The following is a 24,563-nucleotide window of genomic DNA, read 5'->3' as shown; positions in this document are numbered from 1 at the left end:
ACAGGATTTTTGGTCCCTATGAAAAGCAGAAAATGACCTTGATTGGCATTTAATGCACGCTAAGTTTCTAAAACTTCTACTACTACTTTTGGTAGACCAATTATCTGATATGCTTTGGTGGAAACAATTGAGTATACTTCAGGGATATTTAGAAAAAAATAAATACTATACATGGAGTGTAATTTTGATAAGAAGGAAAATCTTAGCAAACTTTAAAAAAAAAAAAAAAAATTGTCACTGAAATATACCCTAATGTACAGATGGCGTTCAAAAAATTTCGCTATTATCCTCCCTTGCTAGATGAGGGATGACGTTCAAAACAAACTAAGGCGGATTAATTATGCTTGAAAATTTTGAAAATTTTAGTTAATTCTTTTTTGTCCATCTAAAGAATTAACGAAGTGATCATAACAAGAGTTGGTGCATAAATAAATTTTGTTTTCAAGTCAGGCGTAAGTTAAAACTTGAAATAGACGTTGTTTTGTCTTGATATCTGCCGAAGCTAAGCTGTATAGGCAAAAGCCAAAACATATGCCTAATGGGCTTTACCTCTGTCTTTTGTCTTATAGACATAAAAAAATTATGTCCACAACTTATGCCCGATGAGCAACAAAAGCTTTGCCAAGCGAATTTTCTGATATGGAGGCTATTTTTAAAAAAGTTTGTTAAGCGGTGAAAAAATATCAAAACCACCCTTTATAGAGACCATTTGTGAACTTAACCCCTACTACCCTCCTCCCAACTTAAATACCACGTTCTACCTACTACCGTCCTCCCAACTTAAATACCACGTTCTACTTTGGGGTCTAATTAAAATGTTCTATTCGTCACCAAAGATTCAAATCAGCACCCGCAAAAATCTCTTGATTCCTTGTGGTCGTCTTTCGACTCACGAAAGTAAACCATGACAAATGTCACCGTAGTGCCAGATCATGGGATTATCATTGAACATCTTATGATACCTTGTGACTTGCCACAACAAAAAAAGAGTCAAGGGTACGCTTCCTACACTAAGATGTGGCCCGCCTATGCCAGGCGTGTGCCTAACTGACACATCAAGCATTTCATCCTTACCACTAAACCAAAACCCTAGGGCTATCAATGGTGCATTTTAGTACCCATATTCTGCTTTCAATATATGTTTCTCTTTACCACCCTCAAACTTGCTAAAACTCATAATCTGGAATACTCTTTAAGGAGGATTTAAAAACAAGTAGCAAGTCTTAAACTAGGGACGGACAGAAGCGGCGACCATACCCAAACTTAATACTTGTGTCCTTCAAAAACAGCGATTTTCGCTAATAGCCATTCCAAAATGATCATTTTGTATGGTTGCTTCTTTAACTGCTTTGGCCCCCACACATCCCCGCCCACACACACCCAACCCGAAAAAAAAGACTTCATTTGTTGATTCTTCCCTGTAATAGTGAGATATAGATAGGGGAGTATTGGGTAACTCTGTCCATCAAGGTTTAGATGGGGAGAACCAACATTTAATCTCGATTAAGATTTAACCACAATCTCCCATCATATCAATGATTAACTATACGAGTACTCAACAGGAGAAACACAAATCCAAAAATGCTAGTCTATAAATTACTCAATGTAATAAGATTTACAGGCTATAGGCCCCTCCTCGTATAAGGCAGAGAGGAGGTTCTGAATGAATAAATGACTCCCCTTTATGGCTACTGTACATCCAGAGGTAATTACCAACTGGTGTATTTTAAACCTAGCTAAGCTTTCCAAATGTACAGTTAGCTTGCCCTATCCAAGCTATTCAAATGTACAGTTACACTTGCAAGGAACCATCTACAAAAAGGAAGAGAAGTATATGGCCACGCCCTCTTCACAATGCGAAGGAGGGTATGGCAGCGGGGATTCCAAGTCCAGACAATAGAATACAAAAATCGGAAGGTTCAGAGCTCACCAATCAGAACTCCTAAATATCCAGCACAGGAATTGAAGTCAGTTTCCTGTTGGCAGATGCATGTTCATCTCCAAGCCAAAAAGATAAATTACCAAGCCAGCAGAGAAGATCCTACAAACAAGTATCATGTGGTTGAATCCTCATTTTTGCAGTAGAAGTAACCACTATTCCTCCAATGTGGGTTCGGCTCCCTATTCAGTGTCTGAATCAATAGTCAGGTACAATCTCGGTCTTACAGAACGACGTTGGCGAGGAAAATTAAAGGGACCATCTGATCTTTCTCTACCGCTCTTCTTTGTTACTCCGTCATTCATGCCAAGCAGCAATGAAGCTGTGTATAGAGTAGCATCATTAAATAGGTTCAGATAACTTCAACAGAAGAACAAAGAAAGAAGAATACTTCTGACAACATCTCTTATCTCACATATAAACATTTATCATGCACATTAGGAACTACTTCAAAAGGTAATAATAGCATAGGAGTTCCACAAAACTACTCTAGGTGCGTGTATGTGCTCATATTAGAGTTCTAAACTTAACTATATTATGCATCCAAACATGACTAGTCACACAGAAAATAATTATGGTAAAAAAAAAATATATGGTATATTTATCCCTAATAATATTTGTTGCAATCAAAAGTACTAGCCCACAGTGTAAATGCATATATAATGTGAATGTTGACATTTCTTCTATAAATACAGAAATACCATTATCAGCCAATGAGTCCAAGGAAGAGTCTTTGGTTTGCGACGGCTTCCCTGAGCTCGACCCATTTGCAACTTTAGAATCCCCACCTGCACCAAGCCTAAGTGAAGTCCAATCCTCGGTATGAACGTCAGTTGACACACCTGGCTGATGCCCCATATCCGCCTCAACTGATGCAGCCAATGGTTCTATAATAGGAAGAAATATCTGAAGTGGTAAGGGATCCTTACTGCCAAATGATAGGGGATTATTAACTAAACCATCATTCATTTCAGCATTCGGACGATCAACAGAAGATTCAGGGAGAAGAGAACAAGATCCAATGCCAGTATCTGCAGCCAATGAGTAGCCATCAAAATCTACTACTAAAGAACCTGAGACATCAGTATCTGAACCAAATAAACCCGGGGCCCCCTGGCTAACAGTAGGCAAAGACCACATATTCATCCCATGTTCATCATCATTTGCGTTGAACAGCCCCAGCCTTGAATTCCCATCATTAACAAGTGCATGGTAGTCCTTGCAAGAATCTGAAATTCCTTTAGGCCTACCCGGAAAAGAGACGTTAGGTGCATCAGTGTGGTTGTTATTGTAAATGGATGCAGAAGAGATAAGTGGCTCATTTTCTTCGTCAGAATCACTTAGGACAATAACTTCAACATCTCCAGCTGGTGCTGGGGGATTATGGTCATTACAACCATATGCTGGGACAAAATTTGGAGAGACGGTTTCAGGCTCAAACCCTATGTTAGCGAAGTCAAAGTTAACATCACCATCCTGATTAACACAGGGATCTTCACCTTCCTTGCCACTCCCAGTGGCACTGCTGCTCATGGGAATGATATCTTCAATATGATTTTCAAAGTTCTCTCTAACTCTATCTCCGTATGGAAATGTCTGCATATCTTCAGGTTTGCTGATTTCCCACAAACCATTTCTGTTCTTCTTCAACCCAACTTTTAGTGCACTGGGGCTTTCAGAGCCTCCTTCCTGTTTAACATGCTTAAGAATTCCAGGCTTGGGTTTTGACTCTATAACAGATTCAATGAGAGTTCCATCAGGTAAGTGCCAGTGTCCAAGATCCCCAAGACTCCTTCGATCACCTTCCGCCTTTGCACGCCAAGAACCATCAGGTTTCACATCAATTTCTGTCACTTCTTCTCCATAAGCTCGCAGCTGCACCAGAAAAGCCAAAAAAAGAAACACAAAAAGGAATTATGAGGTTAACATAGTTAAGATCACAAGCAAAACTAGCCATACCTGGGAAGTGAGTAATAGACATCAAGATTAAAACAGTGTACGATCACAAGAAATAACTACCCATACCTGAGAAGTGATCCGGTTGAAATATGGATCTATAATGACATGCTCCAGAGAGTAGTTCTTGAGACAGATAGGGCATTGCCACTACATCATATCAATAATATTTGTTACTAAATAACAGCAGACACACCAGAGATTTTTATCTAAGACTGACAAGACACTTAAACCTGGGGCCTAGTTACTTGCCTTCCTCGACCTTTGATTCATTTCAACAAAGACTTCAAGATCAAAGCAGCCCATATGTACACAAGGTTTGAATCTTCCGGCAACTTTCATTCTTGAACCACTCATCTGTACATAGATGCACAAGAGAAAATCATAGTGTGATTCATGCTGCATCACAAAGCTAAACATGCAAGAAACCATCAAGGAGAATAAATCAAATCCAATGGAAGCAAATTATTCAAATTTAAGATAGCCTATCCTCCCTTAAAAAGGAACTTATCACACACTAGCAGGAGGAGGTGGAAGTTTGTGGCAAGTTAACAATCTCTCTCTTCTTTCAACATAATAGCAGGAGGAGGTGGAATTTAGAGGCGAATCAACAATATCTCTCTTTTTCTTCTTCTTCTTTTTTTTTTTTTTTTTTTTGGAACCGGTGGAGGGTTACTCCATGTCAGGGTTGAACTCGTGATGCGCGTTGTCTGCTTACGCAAATCACTAAGACAAAGTTTTGGGTGCTGGAGAAACAACAATATCCATTAACATCCTCTGCTAATTCACTGTCCATCACCTGACTTCAAAAGCTGATGCCTCAAAAATAGAAGAGTCTATGCTTTGAAGAAATAACCCAATTGTTTCTCGTTTCAACAATCAAATGGAAACCTAAATGTGCTGAAAAAATGTGCAATGCAATTGCTCTGATTGCAAATGAAGAGACTCCTAGGAGTAAGCTATTGCCACTTTGTGCAACGGCACAACTTTGCAGCTTAACTCTCTACTTTAACCAAACCAACTTTGCAGCTTAACTGGCTATTTATGTGTGATGTAACCGTAGCCTCTTAGTGGATAACAAGGTGAAAATAGTGAAACTCATTCGGAAAATGCCAAATTTTAAATACCAATCACTTTCTTCTTTTAGCAACGAGAAAGAAAACATGGAAGAGAAGACTAACACCACACGGAAAGTGGAGTAGAGATGCAATTAAACATAACAACACCTGAAAAGGGCAGTGAAAAAAGAAGCTTACAACATCGGAATTTGCTTACTGGGCATCGAAGATTGACTGGAATAAAATCAGCAACCACTTCGAGGTCACTGTCGGTGTCAGTATTTTCAGTGGCATTCCCACCACCAATGCAACGACGAACGCGAGCAAGAGCATCATCAAATGCCTCACCATCAGTCTCTTTAGGGATCATATTGAAAACCTAAAAAGAAAACAAAAGTTTATTCACACACAATTAAAAGGTCAATACAACAGGACCCAAGCGCATGTACATGTCTATTATTAGTCAACCTAGACGTAAAGCCATCACTACAAGCCGAGGCTAGATAAAAGTAATAATAGAAGATAGCTTTTACAAAAAACAAAAACAAAAAAATTTCCAACTACAACTACATATACACAAACTCAACATCCCCCCGATGAACTTTGCTCAAGAATCGAGTAGCAATGCAGTTGCCTGAGCCTACTTCAAGACATGTGTGAGAAACAGAAGCCCTCTGACTAGTCTTTGTGAATCTCAGAAATAACAGCAGTTACTGCTCATTAGGGCAGATATAGTGCACAAATTCTTAGAAACACATAAGCAGTTAAGGTGCAATATTATAAAAGAGACAATATGATGAGATGAAGTGATTAGTGATAATACACATAATTGTTCCAAAATAAAATCACAAGCTTCACCGAAATACTTAATATGCAATAGCTTTTGAAACAAATAAGTTACATCTGTAATTGGAGAAATTTAACTACCTCTTGGAAAGTACGGCGCTTTACAAGTCTAACTCCCAAGCAAAAGATACGAGCATCACATCCTGTTAACAAAATTTTGTTAATTCCATCTTTGGAGCATAGTGTGATCTGTCAAAACAGCAAAAACATAAACTTGAGAGAAACATCCAGGAAAACAAAAGTTGTTCTGTATATATGTCAATACAAAAACCAAGAAATGGCAAGTAGCAAACATGAAATACACCTACATTAAAGTATAGTCACGGACAGTTTTGCCATAGGAAATCACAAGCAGCACATATATGTACAACTAATCCAGCACATACATGTACAACTAATCCCTCTCCCCTTCCCCACCCCCCCAAAACCTCTCCCACCCCCCAAAAAAAAAATGCTAGGAAGATAAAAAGGTGTGCATAAATGAATACTCACTATTGGGCCATCATCTCGACCATTTGCACCCAACATTTGTGAGCCAGGTCTATTTAAGCAACGTACTGCAACTCCTGTTGGTTCAAATATAATAAAAATTACTGAACTGCCAGAAAATCTTTAACAAAAATCAGAAGTGTGAATCAGTTTTTTAACATGTTTATGGAAATTGTGTTCGGAGAGAACAAACAAGTACAAAGACAGAAATTATATTTAACCTGAGAAGGGTACAAAATAAAAGTCAAAAACACTGTTCCAAGTTTGCTTGTGCCTGTGAGTTCTACAACTGCATATTCTATATCAAGGCTGACCGGGCCTTTGCATTGGAGAAAAGAAACATATCTAACACCTAATATATTGCCAGATCCAGAACGAACTACTGGAGAAAGATATACTTTCAGCACTTAATTCCACGCGGGTCAAGATTATACAAATGAAGCAAGACAGAATAGAGCATACCATTGACCTGCAAATCAGCATACTGAGGCCACTGCATCCTAAATTGTACCTTGTCGTTCAGAAGCATGCACCAAGCCTGAAATTTTACAAAACAAACACCATGAATACACAATAACTACTTAAGGTCAAGTCATTAATCAACCAACAACCTGAACATCGCACTCCTGCTTTGCCAATAATTCCCTGTCAGCTCTAGTGAGTTGAAATGTTTTTTCAATCCTTTGAATTGGGGTTGAGCTGAAAATTCTTAAAAAGTGATTCACAATTACCTCAAAAAAAAAAAAAAAAAAAAAAAAAAAAAAAAAAAAAAAGGGTAAAAAGTGATTCACAAAAGGATTCCATAGGCATCACCAGAATATAACGTCAATATAACATGTTCACAATAGAACAAGCAGTTTAAAAAAGGCAAAATCAAATTATAGCATGAAGAGGACAAAGAAGAGCCATTAAAACCATGCTTAAAAAGCACATACTAAACCCTCCTAATGAGTAAATATGTCTACAATCATTTTTAAAAGAATACTCCTTCACCCCAAAAGAACGTCATTATTATTATTTGAGCAATCAAAAAATTTATCTTTGACTGTGATTGTCAAATATACTTTAGATGCTTTAACCATATAACTTAATAAGTTGTGAATTATTGTATTTTTTGCGGTTCACAAAATATGTAAATCTTAGTTCGAAAAAGCTAAGAAATCAATCCAAATTCACACCAAAAATTAGATGCACTGATCCTCATACTCCAAAAAAACAGCATATCTTATGATAGGAGCACCATCCAACAAATGAATCTTCCTATGTTCTAGATTACAACTTAACAAAATAGACAAAGACATATCACAAACCAGCATAGTGAGGGGGACGAAGCAAAGAAAGTCATTATACTTTAAAGGGATAATACATATAAACCCTTTAACTTGTCCCAAAGTTTCAACTACACACCTAAAGTTTGTGGCAGTCCTATGACCCCCCAAGACTGTTCTGATGTCGAATAATTATACCATCTTTTGCTGAAATTACAGTGTATGCACTCCATTTAGGTGTGTGAATAGCAAACTTAGGTTAAACAACAACAACAACAACATACCCCACAACTGGGGTCTGGGAGGGTAGACCGTACGCAGACCTTAACCCTACCTTGGGAGGTGGGGGGTTGTTTCCGAAAGACCATCGACTCAAGAGAAAGCAAGGCAAAAAAGTCAAAACAAGAATTGATGAAAATAAAAGAGCCATGGCAAAATAGTACAAATAAGCAAACTTAGGTTAAAATTTTGTTATTTACAGTATTCCTTTTATCAAATATATTTTCCCACTTTTTTCTTTTCTATCCATCTTAATTTGTGTTATTTATCCCTCAACACCAAATTAAGATTTAATATTCTTAACTTTTTTTAATGATGTTGATATTCTTAACTTCTTAGTTGTATTTTTAATTTTTCTTTTCCTTTTAGTTTTGCTCACCTTTTTTTTTTTTTTTTTTTTTTTTTGAGAAACTGGTACTGTTGTATTCCTCAGCATTAAGGGTATGCTGGCGACCTCCAAAAACAGACAGTAAAGAAATAGATTTTAAAGATAAAGATAAACTTACAGTGCTCCTAGTAAATCTACAAGGTCATTTACATTCTCTATACATTGTTCTTTACACCAAAAATAGAAAGATACAATACAATTCTCCTTCACTTTCTGAATAGAATTTGATGTATCTTCAAAACATCTCTCATTTCTTTCTTTCCATACTGTCCACCAAATGCATGTGGGGATTACCCTCCACCATTTTTTCTGGCTCTTGCTTCCCCCTCTTCTGATCCAACAGGTCAATAAATCAGCAGTATGTTCAGGCATTGTCCATTTGACTTCTGCGAGACTTAAGAACATTGACCATAATTGTGCTGTAAATCTACAATGAAGAAAGAGATGGTTGTTTGTTTCTCTAGTCTGCATACATAGAAAACATCTGGGCAAAACAGTTCGGCCTTTTCTCTGAAGCACCTCTTGAGTTAGGCATGCCCTTCATACAACCAACCAAGTGAAGCATCTCACCTTTGTAGGTGCTATACTTTCCCAAACATTCTTCCATAAACCTGGTCTCCCTTCACTAGCAACCATGTTTCTTTTCCTGTACAACCTCTTAACATAAAAGGCTCCATCAGAGTTGTGTCTCCATCTAGTAGCATCAGGTATATTGGTTGTACCAGTGAACAAACCAATATCCTTCAAAAGTTCTGCCACTCTTTCCACCTCCCAATCATTCAGATCCCAATCATTCAGATGTCTCCTGAAAAGCAGGTTCCAACCTTGAGGTGTCCATCAATCACCAATTGTAGCATTCGGATTTGAACAAATGGAGAACAGATCAGGGAAAGCATCCTTAAATGAAGTTCCATTTATCCAAACATCATTCCAGAACAGTATCTTAGAGCCATTGCCCACTCTAGACATGTATCTTCTTTCAGCATGTTCCATAAAGCTCTGATAGCTTTCCAAACTCCCACACCATAAGTGTTGTTGACTTCATCTGTACACCAATGATTGTGTTGTTCATATTTACTTTGAACAACCTCTCTCCATAGTGAATGTTCTTCCTCATTAAACCTCCATAACCACTTCATCATAAGACAATTGTTGTGTAGCCTTAAGTTCCTAATGCCCATCCCCCCCTGTTTCTTGCTTTTTTTGACTACCTTCCATTTAACTAGATTATAGCCTTTTCCTTCTTTTGTTACCGTGCCACAAGAACTCTCTTCTCAGTTTGTTTAGCCTCTTGATCACCTTGGTAGGGATAGGAAACAAAGACATCACATAAGTGGGCAAAGAATCTAGGACTGAATTTATTAGAGTGAGCATGCCCCCTAAAGAAAGATACTGAGCTTTCCATTTTGCTAATTTCTTCTCTGTCTTCTCTATGCTGCCATCCCATACCCCCATTGCTTTATGCTTGCAGCCCAAAGGCATTCCAAGATACACAGTTGGAAGGGTCTCCACCTTACACCCCAGAATGTCCGCCAAAGTTTGTATACAAGGGACTTCATTTATAGAGAATAAACTGCTCTTTCTCCGGTTAACACTTAAACCAGAGGAAGCTTCAAAGACTATTAGCATCAATCTGATATACTTGATCTGGTCAACCTCAGGCTCACAAAAGATGATTCTGTCATCAGCACAGAGTAAGTGACAAATTTCTAGATTCTCCTCCTCCCTATTCCTCAATTTGAAACCTGTCACCCATCTGTTCTCAAGTGCAACTCTCATCATACTGTTGAATCCCTCCATGACTAGAATAAACAGGAATGGGGATAACGGGTCCCCCTGTCTAAGCCCCCTTTCGGAATGGAAAAAACCCACAGGTTCTCCATTTACAAGAACTGAAAATCTAACAGTCTTGATACAAAAGATGATCCATTTCACCCACTTTCCCCCAAAACCCATATGTCTGAGTATGTTCAGTAGAAAATTCCAGTTCACATGATCATATGCCTTTTCCACATCCAATTTACACATGATGCCAGGTGCTCATCCCCTCAATCTAGAATCCACACATTCACTAGCAATAAAGGCAGCATCCATAATCTGTCTTCCTTTGATGAAAGCCATCTGATGCTTATTGATCAAGCTGCTCACCACTCTTTTCAATCTTTCTGCCAAAATCTTTGCTATGATCTTGTACACTCCTGCTATCAAGCTTATAGGTCTGAAATCCCTCAGCTCAGATGCCCCCACCTTCTTTGGAATGAGTGCCACAAAGGTGGCATTAAAACTCCTTTCACAAAACCTGTTGAGAATGAAAATATTGGAAGGTATTTACAATGTCTTCCTTCATCACCTCCCAGAACAGTTAGAAGAAACTCATAGGAAAGCCATCCGGGCCAGGTGCCTTGTCAGAAGCACAAAACCTGACATACTCTAGTATCTCTTCTTCTTCAAATTGTCTCTCCAACCATTCCTGATCCTCATTAGTGATACTTGGAGCACCTTGTATTTGAAAATCAGGCCTCCATTCCTCAATCTCTTTATGCAGTTGCTGATAAAAATTACGGATTGCTTCCTTAATCTCTGCTGCATCAGTTATGTTGTTACCATTAACTTCCAGAAAATCTATTGTGTTCTGCCTCTTGTTTGCAGTAGCAGTTCTATGGAAAAATTTTGTGTTTTTATCTCCATTCTTCAGCCACTGGACTCTAGATTTCTGCCTCCATGCTATCTCTTCTCTCTTTGCAACTTCTTCAAATTCCATTCCCAAGTGAGTTTTTTGAATGTGTTCATCATCTGTCAAGGGTCTCTGCTCTTGGATAGAATCAAAGTTGCTCAGCTGATTAAGAATATCCCCCTTTCTAAGTTTCCAGTTTCCTGCATTCACCTTACTCCACTCTTTCAGTTTTCCTTTGAGAAGTCTTAGCTTAGTAGCTAAAACGAAGCAAGGTCTGCCAGTTGTTGCAAAAGATCTCCACCAGCTTTTCACTTTATCTTTGAACCCTTCCACCTCTAACCACCAATTTTCAAACTTGAAATAAGTGTTTTTGAATTGCCAGTTGCCACAAGTCAACAAAATTGGGTTGTGATTAGATCCCATTCTTGGTAGTAAGGATTGCTTGATTTGAAGAAAATTATCCTCCCATTCTGTACAAAAAAGAAATCTGTCTTTTCTAGAAGAACTCCTGTGAATATCCCCCCTTCTCCATGTAAAACACCCTCCAAATAAAGGAGGGTCTATTAATTCCAGGTCATTGATACAAGAAGAAAACTCAGCCATTGCACCGGAGATTCTAGTGCAATCTGATCTTTCTGCAGGGTATCTAGTGACATTAAAATCACCGCATACAACCCAAGGCCCATCACACAGGCCTCTGAATGCTGCCAACTCCCACCATAACTCCCTCGTTTCAATTCTGTTGCAACTAGCATAAAAGTGTCCATGAAAGATTTTGATTAATGCCAGAGAACCTACAGGTTAGGACCTGACTGCCCACATCCAACACTTCAACACTCCAGTCCCTCTTATTCCATAGTATAAGAATTCCCCCACTTCTCCCAATAGCCTCCAGATGAGCTTCACCAACCCATCGATTTCCCCATATCTGTTGCAAAATAGAGTTAACCTCCCCTTCTAATTTAGTTTCAACCAATACATAGATATCTGCCCCCCAATGTTGAATCAAATCTTTTATCACCCCCCTCTTATTTATTTCATTCAGCCCCCTAACATTCCATGCCACAATCTTAGCTTTCATTGGTCGGTTAATTGCAGGCTCCTCCCTCTAGTTCTAGGTTCTCCATCTTTGAATTTCATGTCAAAATCAAGTTCCTCAGTTCTTTCGGAATTGTTGCTAGCTGCTTGAATTCTCAGTGCTTTGATCCCCCTTTTCTGCCTTCTGATCTATCTTCATATATAGAAGAAAAGCTTCCTTTTCACATCCATTGAAGTATGCTCCGAATTTCTTGCTAACCCTAATAACATTAAGATGTACCCATAGCGTGGTCCTCTTTTTGACTTCCTCTGTGTGGCTAGACTCATCAATTTGCAAGGGATAAGGTTCAGCGAGAAACATCATATGTTCATCAGAATTTTCCTCATCTTCATCTCCTTCCTCATTAAAATTCAGAGGCTCTGATTCATCCCTGGTTGTCAACGAGAGATGTTTCTGAATTGGGCCTTCCTCATGCATGTCATTGACCTCCAAATCTGTCCCTTCCACTGCCTCCTCAGTCATCTTCATGAAAGTCTCCAGGTCCCCAAGTATCGAAGAAAACTCAAATGGAATAATGGAAGAGTCTTGGGCTACTTTGATATAGTTAATGAAAGGCTCAAGAGTTAGTTTGATATTGGGCTTGCACTGCACCGGCCCAGAAGGGTCATTTAAAAGAACCAGAGATTCATTTAAATTGCTTGGGCCCTCATTAGGGTTTGAAATTAAATAGGCCGACCCCACCACTTTAATTAAAAATTCCCCATCAGTAATGCTGCTAGCCACGTGCCTTACCGCCTCCTCTTTATCCACTATATTGGTTACATCGATATCTGTTGAGCAAAGAGCTGTGATTTCTTTTTCATTCTCATGAAAAAAGGTCTCGTCCTTTCCTGGTGCCAGTGTGCCCTTGTCCTCCTTTTTCCATCGTAAGTCTGCAAGGTAAGGTCACCATCAAAGCTCTTCTTTCTAAACATCACCGGCTTCTCAACCCATATTGGCAAAGTAAAAATCAACTCTCTGTCAGCAACATCGATTGCCTAGGGAATCATCTCCGCCAGTCCCCTGACCCTAATGCGAGCCCATCTGAGATGGTTTTTCAGTTCTGTTTCCTCTTAGTTCTCCAGTCATCCTCCGCATCTATCACCTATCTCCCTCATAACGTTTTTGGACCATAGATGCAATGGCAACCCAAGTACCCTAATCCAAAACCAGTCGAACTTGGTTTGGATTGGGAAAGCACCTTTTGTTGGGGACCACCAGTCAAGCTTCAAGATGGTTCCGTGTCTCTTCCATTCACCCGCAAAAATGTGTTCGGCAGCTTTTCTCGATTGAAACTCGAAGAGGAACTGAAAGCCATTCATGTCATAGACTTGAATGTTGTGAGTCCCTTTGCAGGTTTGCTGAGCCCATCTTCTCACTTCATTATGAACAGGAATTTCATCACCTACAACGAAACGCCCAATGAGACACCTGCTGAGAAGATCATTGTCCTCCACCTGAGATTTCACTGTAGTGTCAACTGCTCCTTTGCCCCCTCGACCTCAACTTCATTTATTGTCCATTTGTTTTTGTGTAAAGCTTCTTTAAAGTTTTCTCCACCCTTTAGGACTGGTGGATTAGCATCAACCTTTGTAATAAATGCTCCTTTTGTCACTGTAGTAGCTGTAATAAATTCCTCTATTTTTGTAGCTAAATGCCCCCATCCCTCATTAAATGTATTCTCCGGAATGATAATGACGATTCTGCTATGTCCTTACACTGTAATGACAGAAAGGAATCTCCCATATTTGTTGAACTTCTGAGAGCAGTAGATATTGGTAGAGAAATCTCTACACCTCCATGATTTGAAGTTCTCCCCCCTGTTTTCCGAAGCCTCCTTTAGCCTCCTGCAGGTCCATAAAAGAGCTCCTTTACTCAGGGTCAGTCTTCTGATGGATAATCTACTGCTTTCCACCCAATCGAACCAAAACTCTGGATGAGACTTATGCATGGTAATGTCATAAGATTTCCCCCGTGACCTGAAGTATAATCTGTTTTCCATAATAAGTAGCTAAGAAAGAAAGGATGGAAAGAAGTGAAGGAAAGGAAACTTCCGGCAACAGAGTATCAAATTTTTTGCTCACCTTTTTTTCTTTCACATTCTCTTCTGGAATAATCATTGTCGGCGATACAAGCTTCCAGAAAAGAAAACAAAGCTTATTATAATATGTTTTCTGGCAACTGCTCTTTTATCTTCTCCGTCCCTTTTTCATTTTCAAAAAATCCTCATAAAACCCCTTAAACTCAGATCTGTAACAGAGAACCATCGAACCAAAAACTTTGGCCGGAAATCTCTTCTCCGGTGAGCCCTTTTCTTCTCTTTTTATTCTCAAATAACGCCCTTAAATCGGATCTAAAATGATCCTGAGAACTTGGTCAAATGGAAAATCAATTGGTCAGAAAACTCTACAGAGGGAGCTCCAGCTCAGAAATGGCAAGAATCCTCCTCTGAATGGCTTTTGCGCCTGTGTAGACATATGAAGGTGGGTCTTTAAAGTGAAATGAGAGGTGGGTTGCTGGGGTGCGGTGAAGGTATTTGTGATGGATATAGCAATGTGTGTTTTGCTGGGTGCTTTATTGTGCATGGTTATCAATGGAAGAAGAATAAAATGGGACTTTAGATATGAAAAATCGGTGGTTGAGATGCAGTGGTGTGTCGAGAGTGGAAGGATGAAGATGGTGGCCTGTGTATTTGCAGATGGGCATTCTGACAGTGAAGGTCTGATAGAAGAGAAAAAAGTGGGAAAAATTAAGCTGGTAAAATACACGTGTGAGACACGTCTATTTCAACACTCAACACGAAATCTGGTTCTCCATAGAAAGCGAGTATTTATTCTACTTCAAAGAAGTCTAAGGGGATAATAAGACCCCTGCAAAGTTTAGGTATGTAGTTGATAATTCGGGACAAGTTGAGGGGGTATTTAAGTATTATCCCTACTTTAAATGCTCAATAGAACTTGGATGTAACTGAATGTGATTCAAATTAGTAACCTATTTCTACGTGATGCCAATCTTAGTAACCTATTTCTACGTGATGCCAATCTTACATTTTCAGATATTTTTATGCTTAATTGGTACTTCAAACCTAACACGATGTAGATACAAATGCAAACAGAAGATCTGTCATTTAATGATATACTAACTTTGCACACACACAAGATACAACATTAAACTCATGTCATGAACCCATTTCAAAATGCATTAATCACTCAAATACCAAATCCATCATTAAATGAGATAAAGATTAGATCTTGTCCTATTATTTCCATCTTTGTGCGTCTCTTTGCATCAGACAATAGGAGGCAGAAATGGAATGGCACCCTGTTTTGCTAGAACCAAACCCCATCCTATCCCATCTATCTGAGGGAAAAGAAACAAAAATCTCCATTCTTAATAACCACCAAAACAGGCATTAAAAACTGTCTGCTCTGACTTAGTTGACACAGTTCAAGGCAGAGTTATTAAAAATCATAGCTTCTTCGATTAAAGCAACCAAGCAATGTGAAGTGAGGGGTCATCACTTCATGGGAAAAGTCGTGCACTTCACACAGGTTTGTGTTTCAAACAATGACGTGGAAAGTGATCACAACAAGGAGCAGTAAAATTCTTTGAATCTCAACTTTGATAAGTTAGATATATATTGACATTATTGTATATGTATGTCGGATGATGAGATTAGTTATTTTAACTGAAAAGTTTATTATTATAGAACTAAATTCATATACATATCGTACTTTAAATTGTCCAAAACTATGTGCGTCACTTCTTGCTTTTTGCTTCACGACCTGGTCACCTTTTTTGCGCTTTTGGCTTTAAAAAAAAAAAACTTGCTTTTAAGGAATTTACCAACATAAACAATGTAATTTAAATCCAACAAGAAGGAACAACAGCAGCAGAACCATTTCTAGACATAACACGTCACAAGACTAACAGGATACAAGTAACTCACCTATCTACAGGAACACTAGCGATGGAAAACTTAGCAGGATATAAAGGGTTTCCCATCGTCACACAGAACCTGCATATAGATTATTCCATTAGTGAAGGCCAAAGCATTTACTACTATGTAAGAAATGAGGAAACACCTAAGTATCTATATGCATAAAAAATGAAGACGAGTCCATCAAACGCCAGCCTCTCCTTTAACATTTTACTCCCACACTGGCAATCCCAGGTTAGCACCCACTTCTTGTGTAAACAGCTTAATGACATCCAGTAACAGCAATGAATTAACGAAACCAAATTAGCTGAACAGCTCCCTTCTAAAAATGCCTGAATATCTTATTCCTATGCTTAAAGATATCAGACCTACAACAAGGATATAAATATGAAGTGGCAATAACTCATTCTGTCAAATAGAAAAATCCGCAAGCTCTTTAAAGCCAAATTCTCCTTACCCCTCTCCCCAAAAATGCAACCATCAAACCCCAAAAAGGAATAAAGGAAGTCAGTATTATTGAATATACATGACGGACTACGGGGTTCAACTGAGAAGAAAATAGATTATTTGCATTATAAAATCCTGAGGTTAAGAAAATCAGATGAAGCAAGGTAAACAGAAGAATAAGTGACAACTTACGGGTCTGCACGACTCAATCTGCACAATTCACAGTAAAATGTTTCAGGAAAAATTGGAGGAAAACCCCTCTCAGTGGGCTTTTCTGGAATGATGACACAGCTTGCATGTTGCCATGTATGGCATCTTGTATCTTCGCACTGCATGCAAAATTCCATTTCAGACGTATTCGTAAAAAAAAGAAACAGAAGCTTCAAATACTAGGGCTAACACCATTTATTGATACATCATCACATACAAGGAACGCATATACCCCTCACTGCAACAGAAACAGAATAACAAACACATAATTTCTAGTCAAATCACAGCCATGCAGCGATGAAGATGATGAATATATCCCCATATTAAAACCACAATGATTCTCATAGAATATAACAAAGGTCAACAATGAAAACATCTCAATATTGGTAGAGGCCTAAACTAGAGGAAGAAAACCTTGTACAAACTGAAGATGCTTGGCAGACAACATTTACTACACATTTTCTTTGAAAGAGAATCTGAACATTAGAGGAGCCTTTCCTCAATCAGGGCAACCCACAGGATATTCTGCATGTGCAAGTACAACAACATACCCAGAAGTATATTTTCTACATTGCACGTGCAAGTATATTTTCATAATTAAGGCTGACGAAGGGAACACAGAAGTAAAACCTGAATCATCGTTTCAACTTGTCGCGAGCATTCACAGGGACATCGAATCTTCATCTGGTAAGGATCTTTAATTTCCTCTTTTAACTTTACATTACTGCTATCTGAGACAATTTGTGACTTAGATGCCAGATCAGTTGCCCCAGACACTTGCATTTTTCTGGAAGAAGCAACAAACATCACTACGGCAAAAAACAAAGAATTCCTGAGTAACGTCTACAAGGTAAAAAATTATCACGTCCGCTTCATCTAAGTTACAGAGGCAAAATGAATTAAACGGAATCACGTCCAACTGAAGCAAATGAAAGTCTGAAACGAAGACGGAATACAAGATTATTTCTCGTAAATCCCTCTAAAAGAGACTCCTCTGCTGTTACTTAAGTGTACTCAAGATCAGGGCTGTTTTATACCGGTAAATTCCATCGACAAGTTTTGCAACCTCTTCCTTTCGAGAGCTATTTGTCTTTGCCGATACTCCTGAAACTGTTCAAACTCACATAAGTATGTTAGCATTAGCTATCCAGAACAGTACAATTAGAAACATTGTTTTCAGCACAAGCATGAAAGTCAATACATCCCACAACTACAACAAAAACAACACACCCAGTGTAATCCCACAAAGCGGTGTCTGGGGAGGGTAGAGTGTATGAAGACCTTACCCCTACCTTGGAAGGTAGAGAGGATGTTTCCGATAGAGACATCCCACAACTAAGAGCAGAATAGCAAGTATTTCATATAAAAATTACACGCGAGGAAGAGGAACTCCTAACTCTAATTGTGCACTCAAAGGGTAACCAAGGCAAGCAAGAAGCAACAAAATTAATACTATTAGGTGTTAAATAGGCTACACTTAGAACAGGAAAGGAAATAAATCCTATATTAAAAGCAGGATATTCGAGTATAATAAGTGGAGTTGAACATGACAAAATAAGAGGAACTCTCAACCCGGATTCTATGCACACAAAAAGGGACCCAGCCAGGCAAGAAGTGTGATAAGCACAATCAATGCAGTATCTCAGTCTTTTTTTCTAGAGTAGCATGCCCTACCATGCAACATGCAGATATATAAAACGCTCACCCACTCAGACGTGTTCAACCATTGTCACATTGAAATATATTCTTCCAAACAACTCCCAGTATTTCCTTATTTGTTTCCAAAAACCAACCCCATGAGATATGGCTGCTCACTACGAATCTTTCATACCATATTTAGCACGGTCAACTTTTTCCTGCAATACAACCACTTCCTAGCTATCTCTCCACGGTCACTTGAATAATAAATTTTATATCGAAATTTCATCTTTCTAATCCTTAATCCTCCCTCCTCACTTTTGCTCACTGATTTCCACTGAATTTCTACTTCTTCTTCTTCTTCTTCTTCTTCTTCTTCTTCTTCTTTTTTTTTTTTTTTTTTTTTTTTTTTTGAAACTGGTAAAATGGAATGTCTTATCCTTCAGTCCATTCCATAAGAACTCCATCCTACCCATGTCAACTTCCTCTTAACATGAGCAGCAGTAGGAACAGCAATATCATGTAGGTTGCAAGGTAATAAGAGCACTGTTTATGAGCATCAGTCATCCACTGAGAGCAAATCATATATAACTGCCCGAAAAGCATAGGAAAGGGTGATTTGGCCTTGGGAGGAGGGGAGTTCCACACGTACTAAAGTAAATTTCTTGATGTACATGGATGAACTACAAAGAGAAAGTTTGACAAGGTCAAACAAAAAAAAAGAGCGCATAAGAAACAGGAAGATTTGGCCTTTAGAGGAAGGGGAGTTCCAGACATACTTAAGTGAATTTCGTGACATCACATGGATTCACTACAAAGACAAAGTTTAACAAGGTCACCCAAAAAATGAGTGCATACCACTAGTAGGAATGGTATGAAGAACAGATAGTTACTTTAAGAATAAACATAGATACCAAAACTACACAAAAACAATAACTACAAGTAAAATAGGTCTAACAGTTCCCCTGAAATTTCTCCAAGCAAGCTACATGGCTGCTCACCTCGTTCATCTGAAAGAATAGCTAATATGCGATCAACAAGGTCCTACATCATGCCAAATAAGACTGTCAGACACATACTACGAATCATTAAAGTAAAATAGCCAAACAGATTAAAGAAACGCTCGCACTCATATTTAAACTGATTACAAGATTCCAAAAGTAAATCCCTATTCAAAAGAAATAGTAGACAACACCAAAGTCTTATGACACATTCTTGGCAACAACTGATAAGAAGGACCGAGTAAAGTGTGTAGAAACCCTAAAATGATCATGATATAAATGACTTAGGAGGAAAAAAGAATTGTTTCAGGACTCATACAGAACAATATGGTCATCATCCAATACAGAAGTAACAATGTAAGATACAGGAAACTGTTTGGAGCATCAGGAAATATGAGAACAAAATTAAAGAGAAGTCAGGTTCAACGTATAAAACCACGAAAAATAAACAAAATGTTCAAACCTGCTTCTTTCCTTGCTTTGAGAGACCAAGTTGACTAAGCACATCTTTGAGCTCCTTTATCCGAAAATGTGCCACTTTATCCTATAAGAGAAATTTAATTGTCACTTAAAATAGAGTGACAGGTGCATCCAGTTCCCTAACACCGAGTTGTGCCACACAAGGACATTACATAATAATGACCAGAATAATTTCCTACTTGATGACGCAGTACTTTTTTATTAGACTATAACAAACACTGACGACAGAGTACTTTGATTACACTACAATGAAGAGAATGTCTAGTTTGAGAAGGTGAGATTAGCTATCCCAAGCCTCCATAGTCCTCACTCCTCAGAGACGGGAAGAGGTTGGACCCTTCAGCACTGTTGAAGACTCGTTTGAGGCACACTTAAGCCCGAAACTCAGTTAAATCCAAATTGTGTGCTTCACTAGCTTCAGTGTGGGCGCTACGGCACCAAGTCGTGCGCCTCGTTACCTATGGGGCTACGGGCTCTGTCTAAAAGAGTGCAATAGTAGACAATAAATATACTAGTGAATTGATACATTAATTGTTCAAAAATGTTATGAAGGAGCTTTTATTGATTAAGGAAAAAAACTAAAAGTTTATACAAGGAAAAAAACAAAGAACTAGCTTCAAAAACCATGAAACTATATTTTTTTCATTTAAATCAGATACTTAAAATGGCTTGCAAATTTGATTGACATCATTTCATATATTTCGATTATAGGTATTTGAATTCCATCGATCGAATGTTTATTGCTTGTATATGTAGTTATTTTTCCCTTGCGTTACATACATATTTTTGTTTTTTCTTCATTAGCACCTTGATTCGTTAAAGTGCACATCTTAATTCCTCTTTGCACTTAAAGCTCAACCATTTGGTCACTTTTTGCGCTTCTCTCTTTTGAGTACTCTGGCAACAATATACTTCCAAAACAGTCATATGACATTAATCTTGATCACGAATACAAGCATGTCAGGGAAATGTACGCCATAAGCAAGGGTCAATGGGCCAACTTTACTGAGTTCACCATCAGGGGATGGGTTTTCACTAAGTTCACATTTGCCTGCATCTTTTTTAGAATGTTTTTTATCTTTATTTTATTGAGAATGCATTTGCCTGCATCTTTTCTTACTATTTTTTTTCCTTCTTGTTTCACTTTCACCAGTTTGATGGTAGGTGATTAATTAGACACTAACGCATCAGAACCCCAAGACCCCAAGTGTATACCTGTATTAAAATGCTTAACAATTTCATTGCTCCAGAAAGCCCAAGTTGCTATAAACTAGTGATGCAAAGCTCAAAATTAGCATTCATTACCACAGAGCCTTGAGGGAACGGTGTCTATGAATTTGGAATATTTTGGATGTATTTTAGCAGACTTTTGATTAAATTTATTTGATTTGGATGGTTAATACATTAACTTTTGGTAATTTTGGTATAGGTATTTAAAGGTGCATAATTGGACTAATCTAAGTCAAGTCAAAACAAGAAGAAAAATACCAAGAAAGTCAAAATTTGAGGTTGGATACATGCAAGGTTCAGGGCGAGTGTGGAGTTATTGCCAAACGCGGTGCAGATTCGCGCTGCAACCTAGAAGTGCTATTGTGTTGCAATGCAAAACACACAGCGCAGAGAAATCTGCATGCACTCTACTGACGGGCCGACCTAGAGGTTGTACTTTAAGGATATTTTGGTCCTTTTGACATATACTCAAGTACATGTATTCGTCCCATAAGTTAGGGATCTTAAATGCGGACCGTTTATTGAAGTTTTGAGCCAAGAAACTTGGGAGAGAGATTACATTCTCCTAATTGGTTTGTAATATTTTCTCGTTCTTCTTTTTTATGATTTATGATACGAAAGAGTAATTTTTCTTTATGGAAACTTGATGATGCATTAATTTAGATTTTAGTTTCTTGACTTAATACCTATTTTGTATTTTTTCCAGTGAATTTATTGGGATTGAATCTTAATTTACTCAAGAGAGGAATTAAGAGGGAATCTGTGTGCTTGAATTATTTTCACTAGTGGTTCTCCTATAATACGTTTATTTGAGAGAACGAATTGGTTGTAGGAGTGTGTTCTCTGAGTTGGGAGTATTTGAGAGAAGCTTCATTTTTATCTAAAATATATCGTTTATAAACTTACACATAAATTGAACTCCTAACGTGTTTCTAGTATCTTTAAGTTATTCGAGAGAAAACTTAGCATATAGGGGGTCGAAATAGGCATTTATATCCGCGAGAACCAATCAATACTTATTTATGTTCAAGAATTATTAATCAAAGAGAGAATCTAAATCGTAAGTCGAGCTTCCGAGTTTGTTCTTTTGGTAGATCTCTTTAATCTTAGTTCAAAACTTTAGATCACTTAAAATATTTGTCTTATGATGTTTGAACAAGTTATTTGATTTTAATTGCTTTCAACTACCAAGAATAAATCGATTGATAGCTTATTCAGTCCCAAAGTCTCCACTTTTCACGCCCCTTTACTAAAAGATGCACCTTGTTGCTAGGAATCAGCAAAGACCTTGTACACGTCCTCCAGGGGAATAACCTCTTTCTTATTATTCAGCGCACGACGAAATGAACGTGCAAAGATCCATTCCTTTCCTATTCCTAGGCGGAATACTTTTCTTCTTTTATCTTCTTTATTTGAAAATGGGTTCAATTGATTTGTTTCAGGCCATACTTTCAAAGGTTTGGTTCTCTAGGGAAGAGGGAGAGTGAGGGTGGGGGGTTCAAGCCCTAACTCATACTATATCTGAATAGCACGGGCTTTATTTTTAATATTGGTGTTTTTGCCCTCGTCAACTACCATAAGTGTGACCCAAACTACACAAAGGTTAATATGAATCTACCGGTCTATCTCGTTCCTGCATTAAAAATTTCACCTTTTTAAGGAAAATTACTCTCTAACTCACACTTATCCTACAGATATATACTAGTACAACTTCTTTAAGTAACACCTGTAGAAGAAAGCAACAAATTCAATGACATACGACAAATGAAAGGCGGTTTAATATAAATAAGAATCTGCCAGAAAGTTAGAAATTAAAAATTCTCTAAATCTCACACTTATCCAACAAGCGTGCATAGTTTCTACGTTGATTAACAAAAGCGGTTACCTAGTCTGCTTTTTTAGTATTACTCATGTTCTTTATTATTTTTAGATTTCTATTACTACATGTTGTTCATGTAGCCTCGGTTATCTTATTATCTTGTTGTTGTTTCTGTTGTTGCTACTGCCTCGTTTTATCGTTCTTTGAGCCAAGGGTCTATCGAAAACAGTCTCTCTATCTTCTCAAGGTACCCTCCCCAAACCCCACTTATGGGATTACACTGGGTTTGTTGTTGTTGTTGTTACCTAGTTTGCTTTTTGTTTATCTTGCTATTATGCTATCGTTATTTTCCTTTCTACCCTGCTTTGATTACACTCATTTTGAGCCGAGGGTCTATCGGAAATAGCCTCTCTATCTTTTCAAGGTACCCTCCCCAAACCCCACTTATGGGATTACACTGGGTTTTTTGTCGTTGTTGTTACCTAGTTTGCTTTTTGTTTATCTTGCTATTATCCTATCGTTATTTTCTTTTCTACCCTGCTTTGATTGCACTCATTTTGAGCCGAGAGTCTATCGAAAACAGCCTATCTACCCCACAAAGGTAGGGATAAGGTCTGCGTATATCCTACCCTCCCTAGACTTGGATAACACTGGGTTTGTTGTTGTTACCTAATTTGCTTTTTGTTTATCTTGCCATTATGGTATTCTATTTTTCTTTCTACCCTGCTTTGATTACACTCGTTTTGAGCCTAGGGTCTAACGGAAACAGCCTCTCTACCCCCACAAAAGGTAGGGGTATGGTGCAATACATCACATCCTACCCTACCCAGACCTCACTTGTGGAATGTTGTTGTTGTTACCTAGTTTGTTTTGTTTATCTTGTTATTCCACTTGCCGTTATTTTCCTTTCTATCCTGATTACACTCCTTTTGAGCCGAGGATCTATCGGAAACAGCCTCTCTACACTACAAAGGTAGGGGTACGTCCTAACACTCCGCAGACCTCACTTGTGGGATTAAACTGGGTATGTCGTTGTTGTATAACTAGTACAAACTAATATAAATGCCAACTATAAGAGAAAGAACAAAAATATCAATGACATTCAATAAAAACTAATAGCAATTACCTTGCAGCTAGTTATCAAATCCATTTTGCCACACCTCCTGATGTTAAACACAACGCAGATGATACCTAAACAATCAATTCAATTCTCAAATTACTATCAGAAATAATCAAAACCCTAAAAAATAATTTAAACGGAATTCTTTAACAAGTTTCAAATAACAAACAGAGCATAAAATTGTCAAAATTCACAAAAACTAACACTTAGAATTGAACAATTAATCAAAAAAATTGAGGAAAAAAATTACCACGGCGGCGAGATTGAAAGATGAAACTGAAATCACATAGAGGGTTTTTCAACAAAATGCTGATTCATGTTATATAGCTTCTCTTTTACAATTAATTACTTGCTAATCTATAATCAGATTATGCTACCAAATATTACGGACGTATTGTTCATTATCAATTATGGCTTGTTTCATGCAAACGAATCCGGGTTTGGATCCCATACTCTGATGTGTACTGAGCTATCATACTCTTAATTTTCTTTTTCTTTTTTTTTTTCTTCTTTTAAAGAAAATATATTACTTGTTCGTCCCAATTTAAGCGTTTTGTTTTTTCTTTTTGTTATGTCAAAAAGAGTGTTTCTTTTTATATTTAGTAAGTTTTTCAATTTTAATATTTTACGTGACAAATTTAAAATTATAAGATTTAAAGGATTACACACATCTTTAATCTAAGACCATGAGATTCAAAAATTT

The 24,563-nt window shown here is 37.8% G+C and overlaps 1 protein-coding gene across 1 annotated transcript; it reads right to left on the bottom strand.

Moving 5' to 3' along the window:
• Positions 1-1,564: 1,564 nt before the first annotated feature.
• On the bottom strand, positions 1,565-24,353 carry LOC132050353 (E3 SUMO-protein ligase SIZ1-like). The gene is made up of 17 exons (XM_059441582.1): positions 24,111-24,353; positions 23,867-23,931; positions 19,675-19,755; positions 19,212-19,254; positions 17,610-17,682; positions 17,203-17,359; positions 16,555-16,691; positions 15,925-15,993; positions 6,900-6,987; positions 6,751-6,826; positions 6,292-6,365; positions 5,881-5,988; positions 5,171-5,332; positions 4,148-4,252; positions 3,965-4,045; positions 2,641-3,814; positions 1,565-2,261 (listed from the first exon to the last, which is right to left on the bottom strand). The coding sequence occupies exons 2-17, from the start codon at positions 23,888-23,890 to the stop codon at positions 2,122-2,124; spliced, it is 2,592 nt and encodes an 863-aa protein (XP_059297565.1). The 5' UTR covers positions 23,891-23,931; positions 24,111-24,353; the 3' UTR covers positions 1,565-2,121.
• Positions 24,354-24,563: the final 210 nt, after the last annotated feature.

The sequence above is a fragment of the Lycium ferocissimum genome, chromosome 3 (assembly GCF_029784015.1).
Source record: "Lycium ferocissimum isolate CSIRO_LF1 chromosome 3, AGI_CSIRO_Lferr_CH_V1, whole genome shotgun sequence".
Lineage (NCBI taxonomy): Eukaryota > Viridiplantae > Streptophyta > Magnoliopsida > Solanales > Solanaceae > Lycium > Lycium ferocissimum.
The sequence above is the reverse complement of the archived record's forward strand: the minus strand, read 5'-3'. Positions and strand labels throughout refer to the sequence as shown.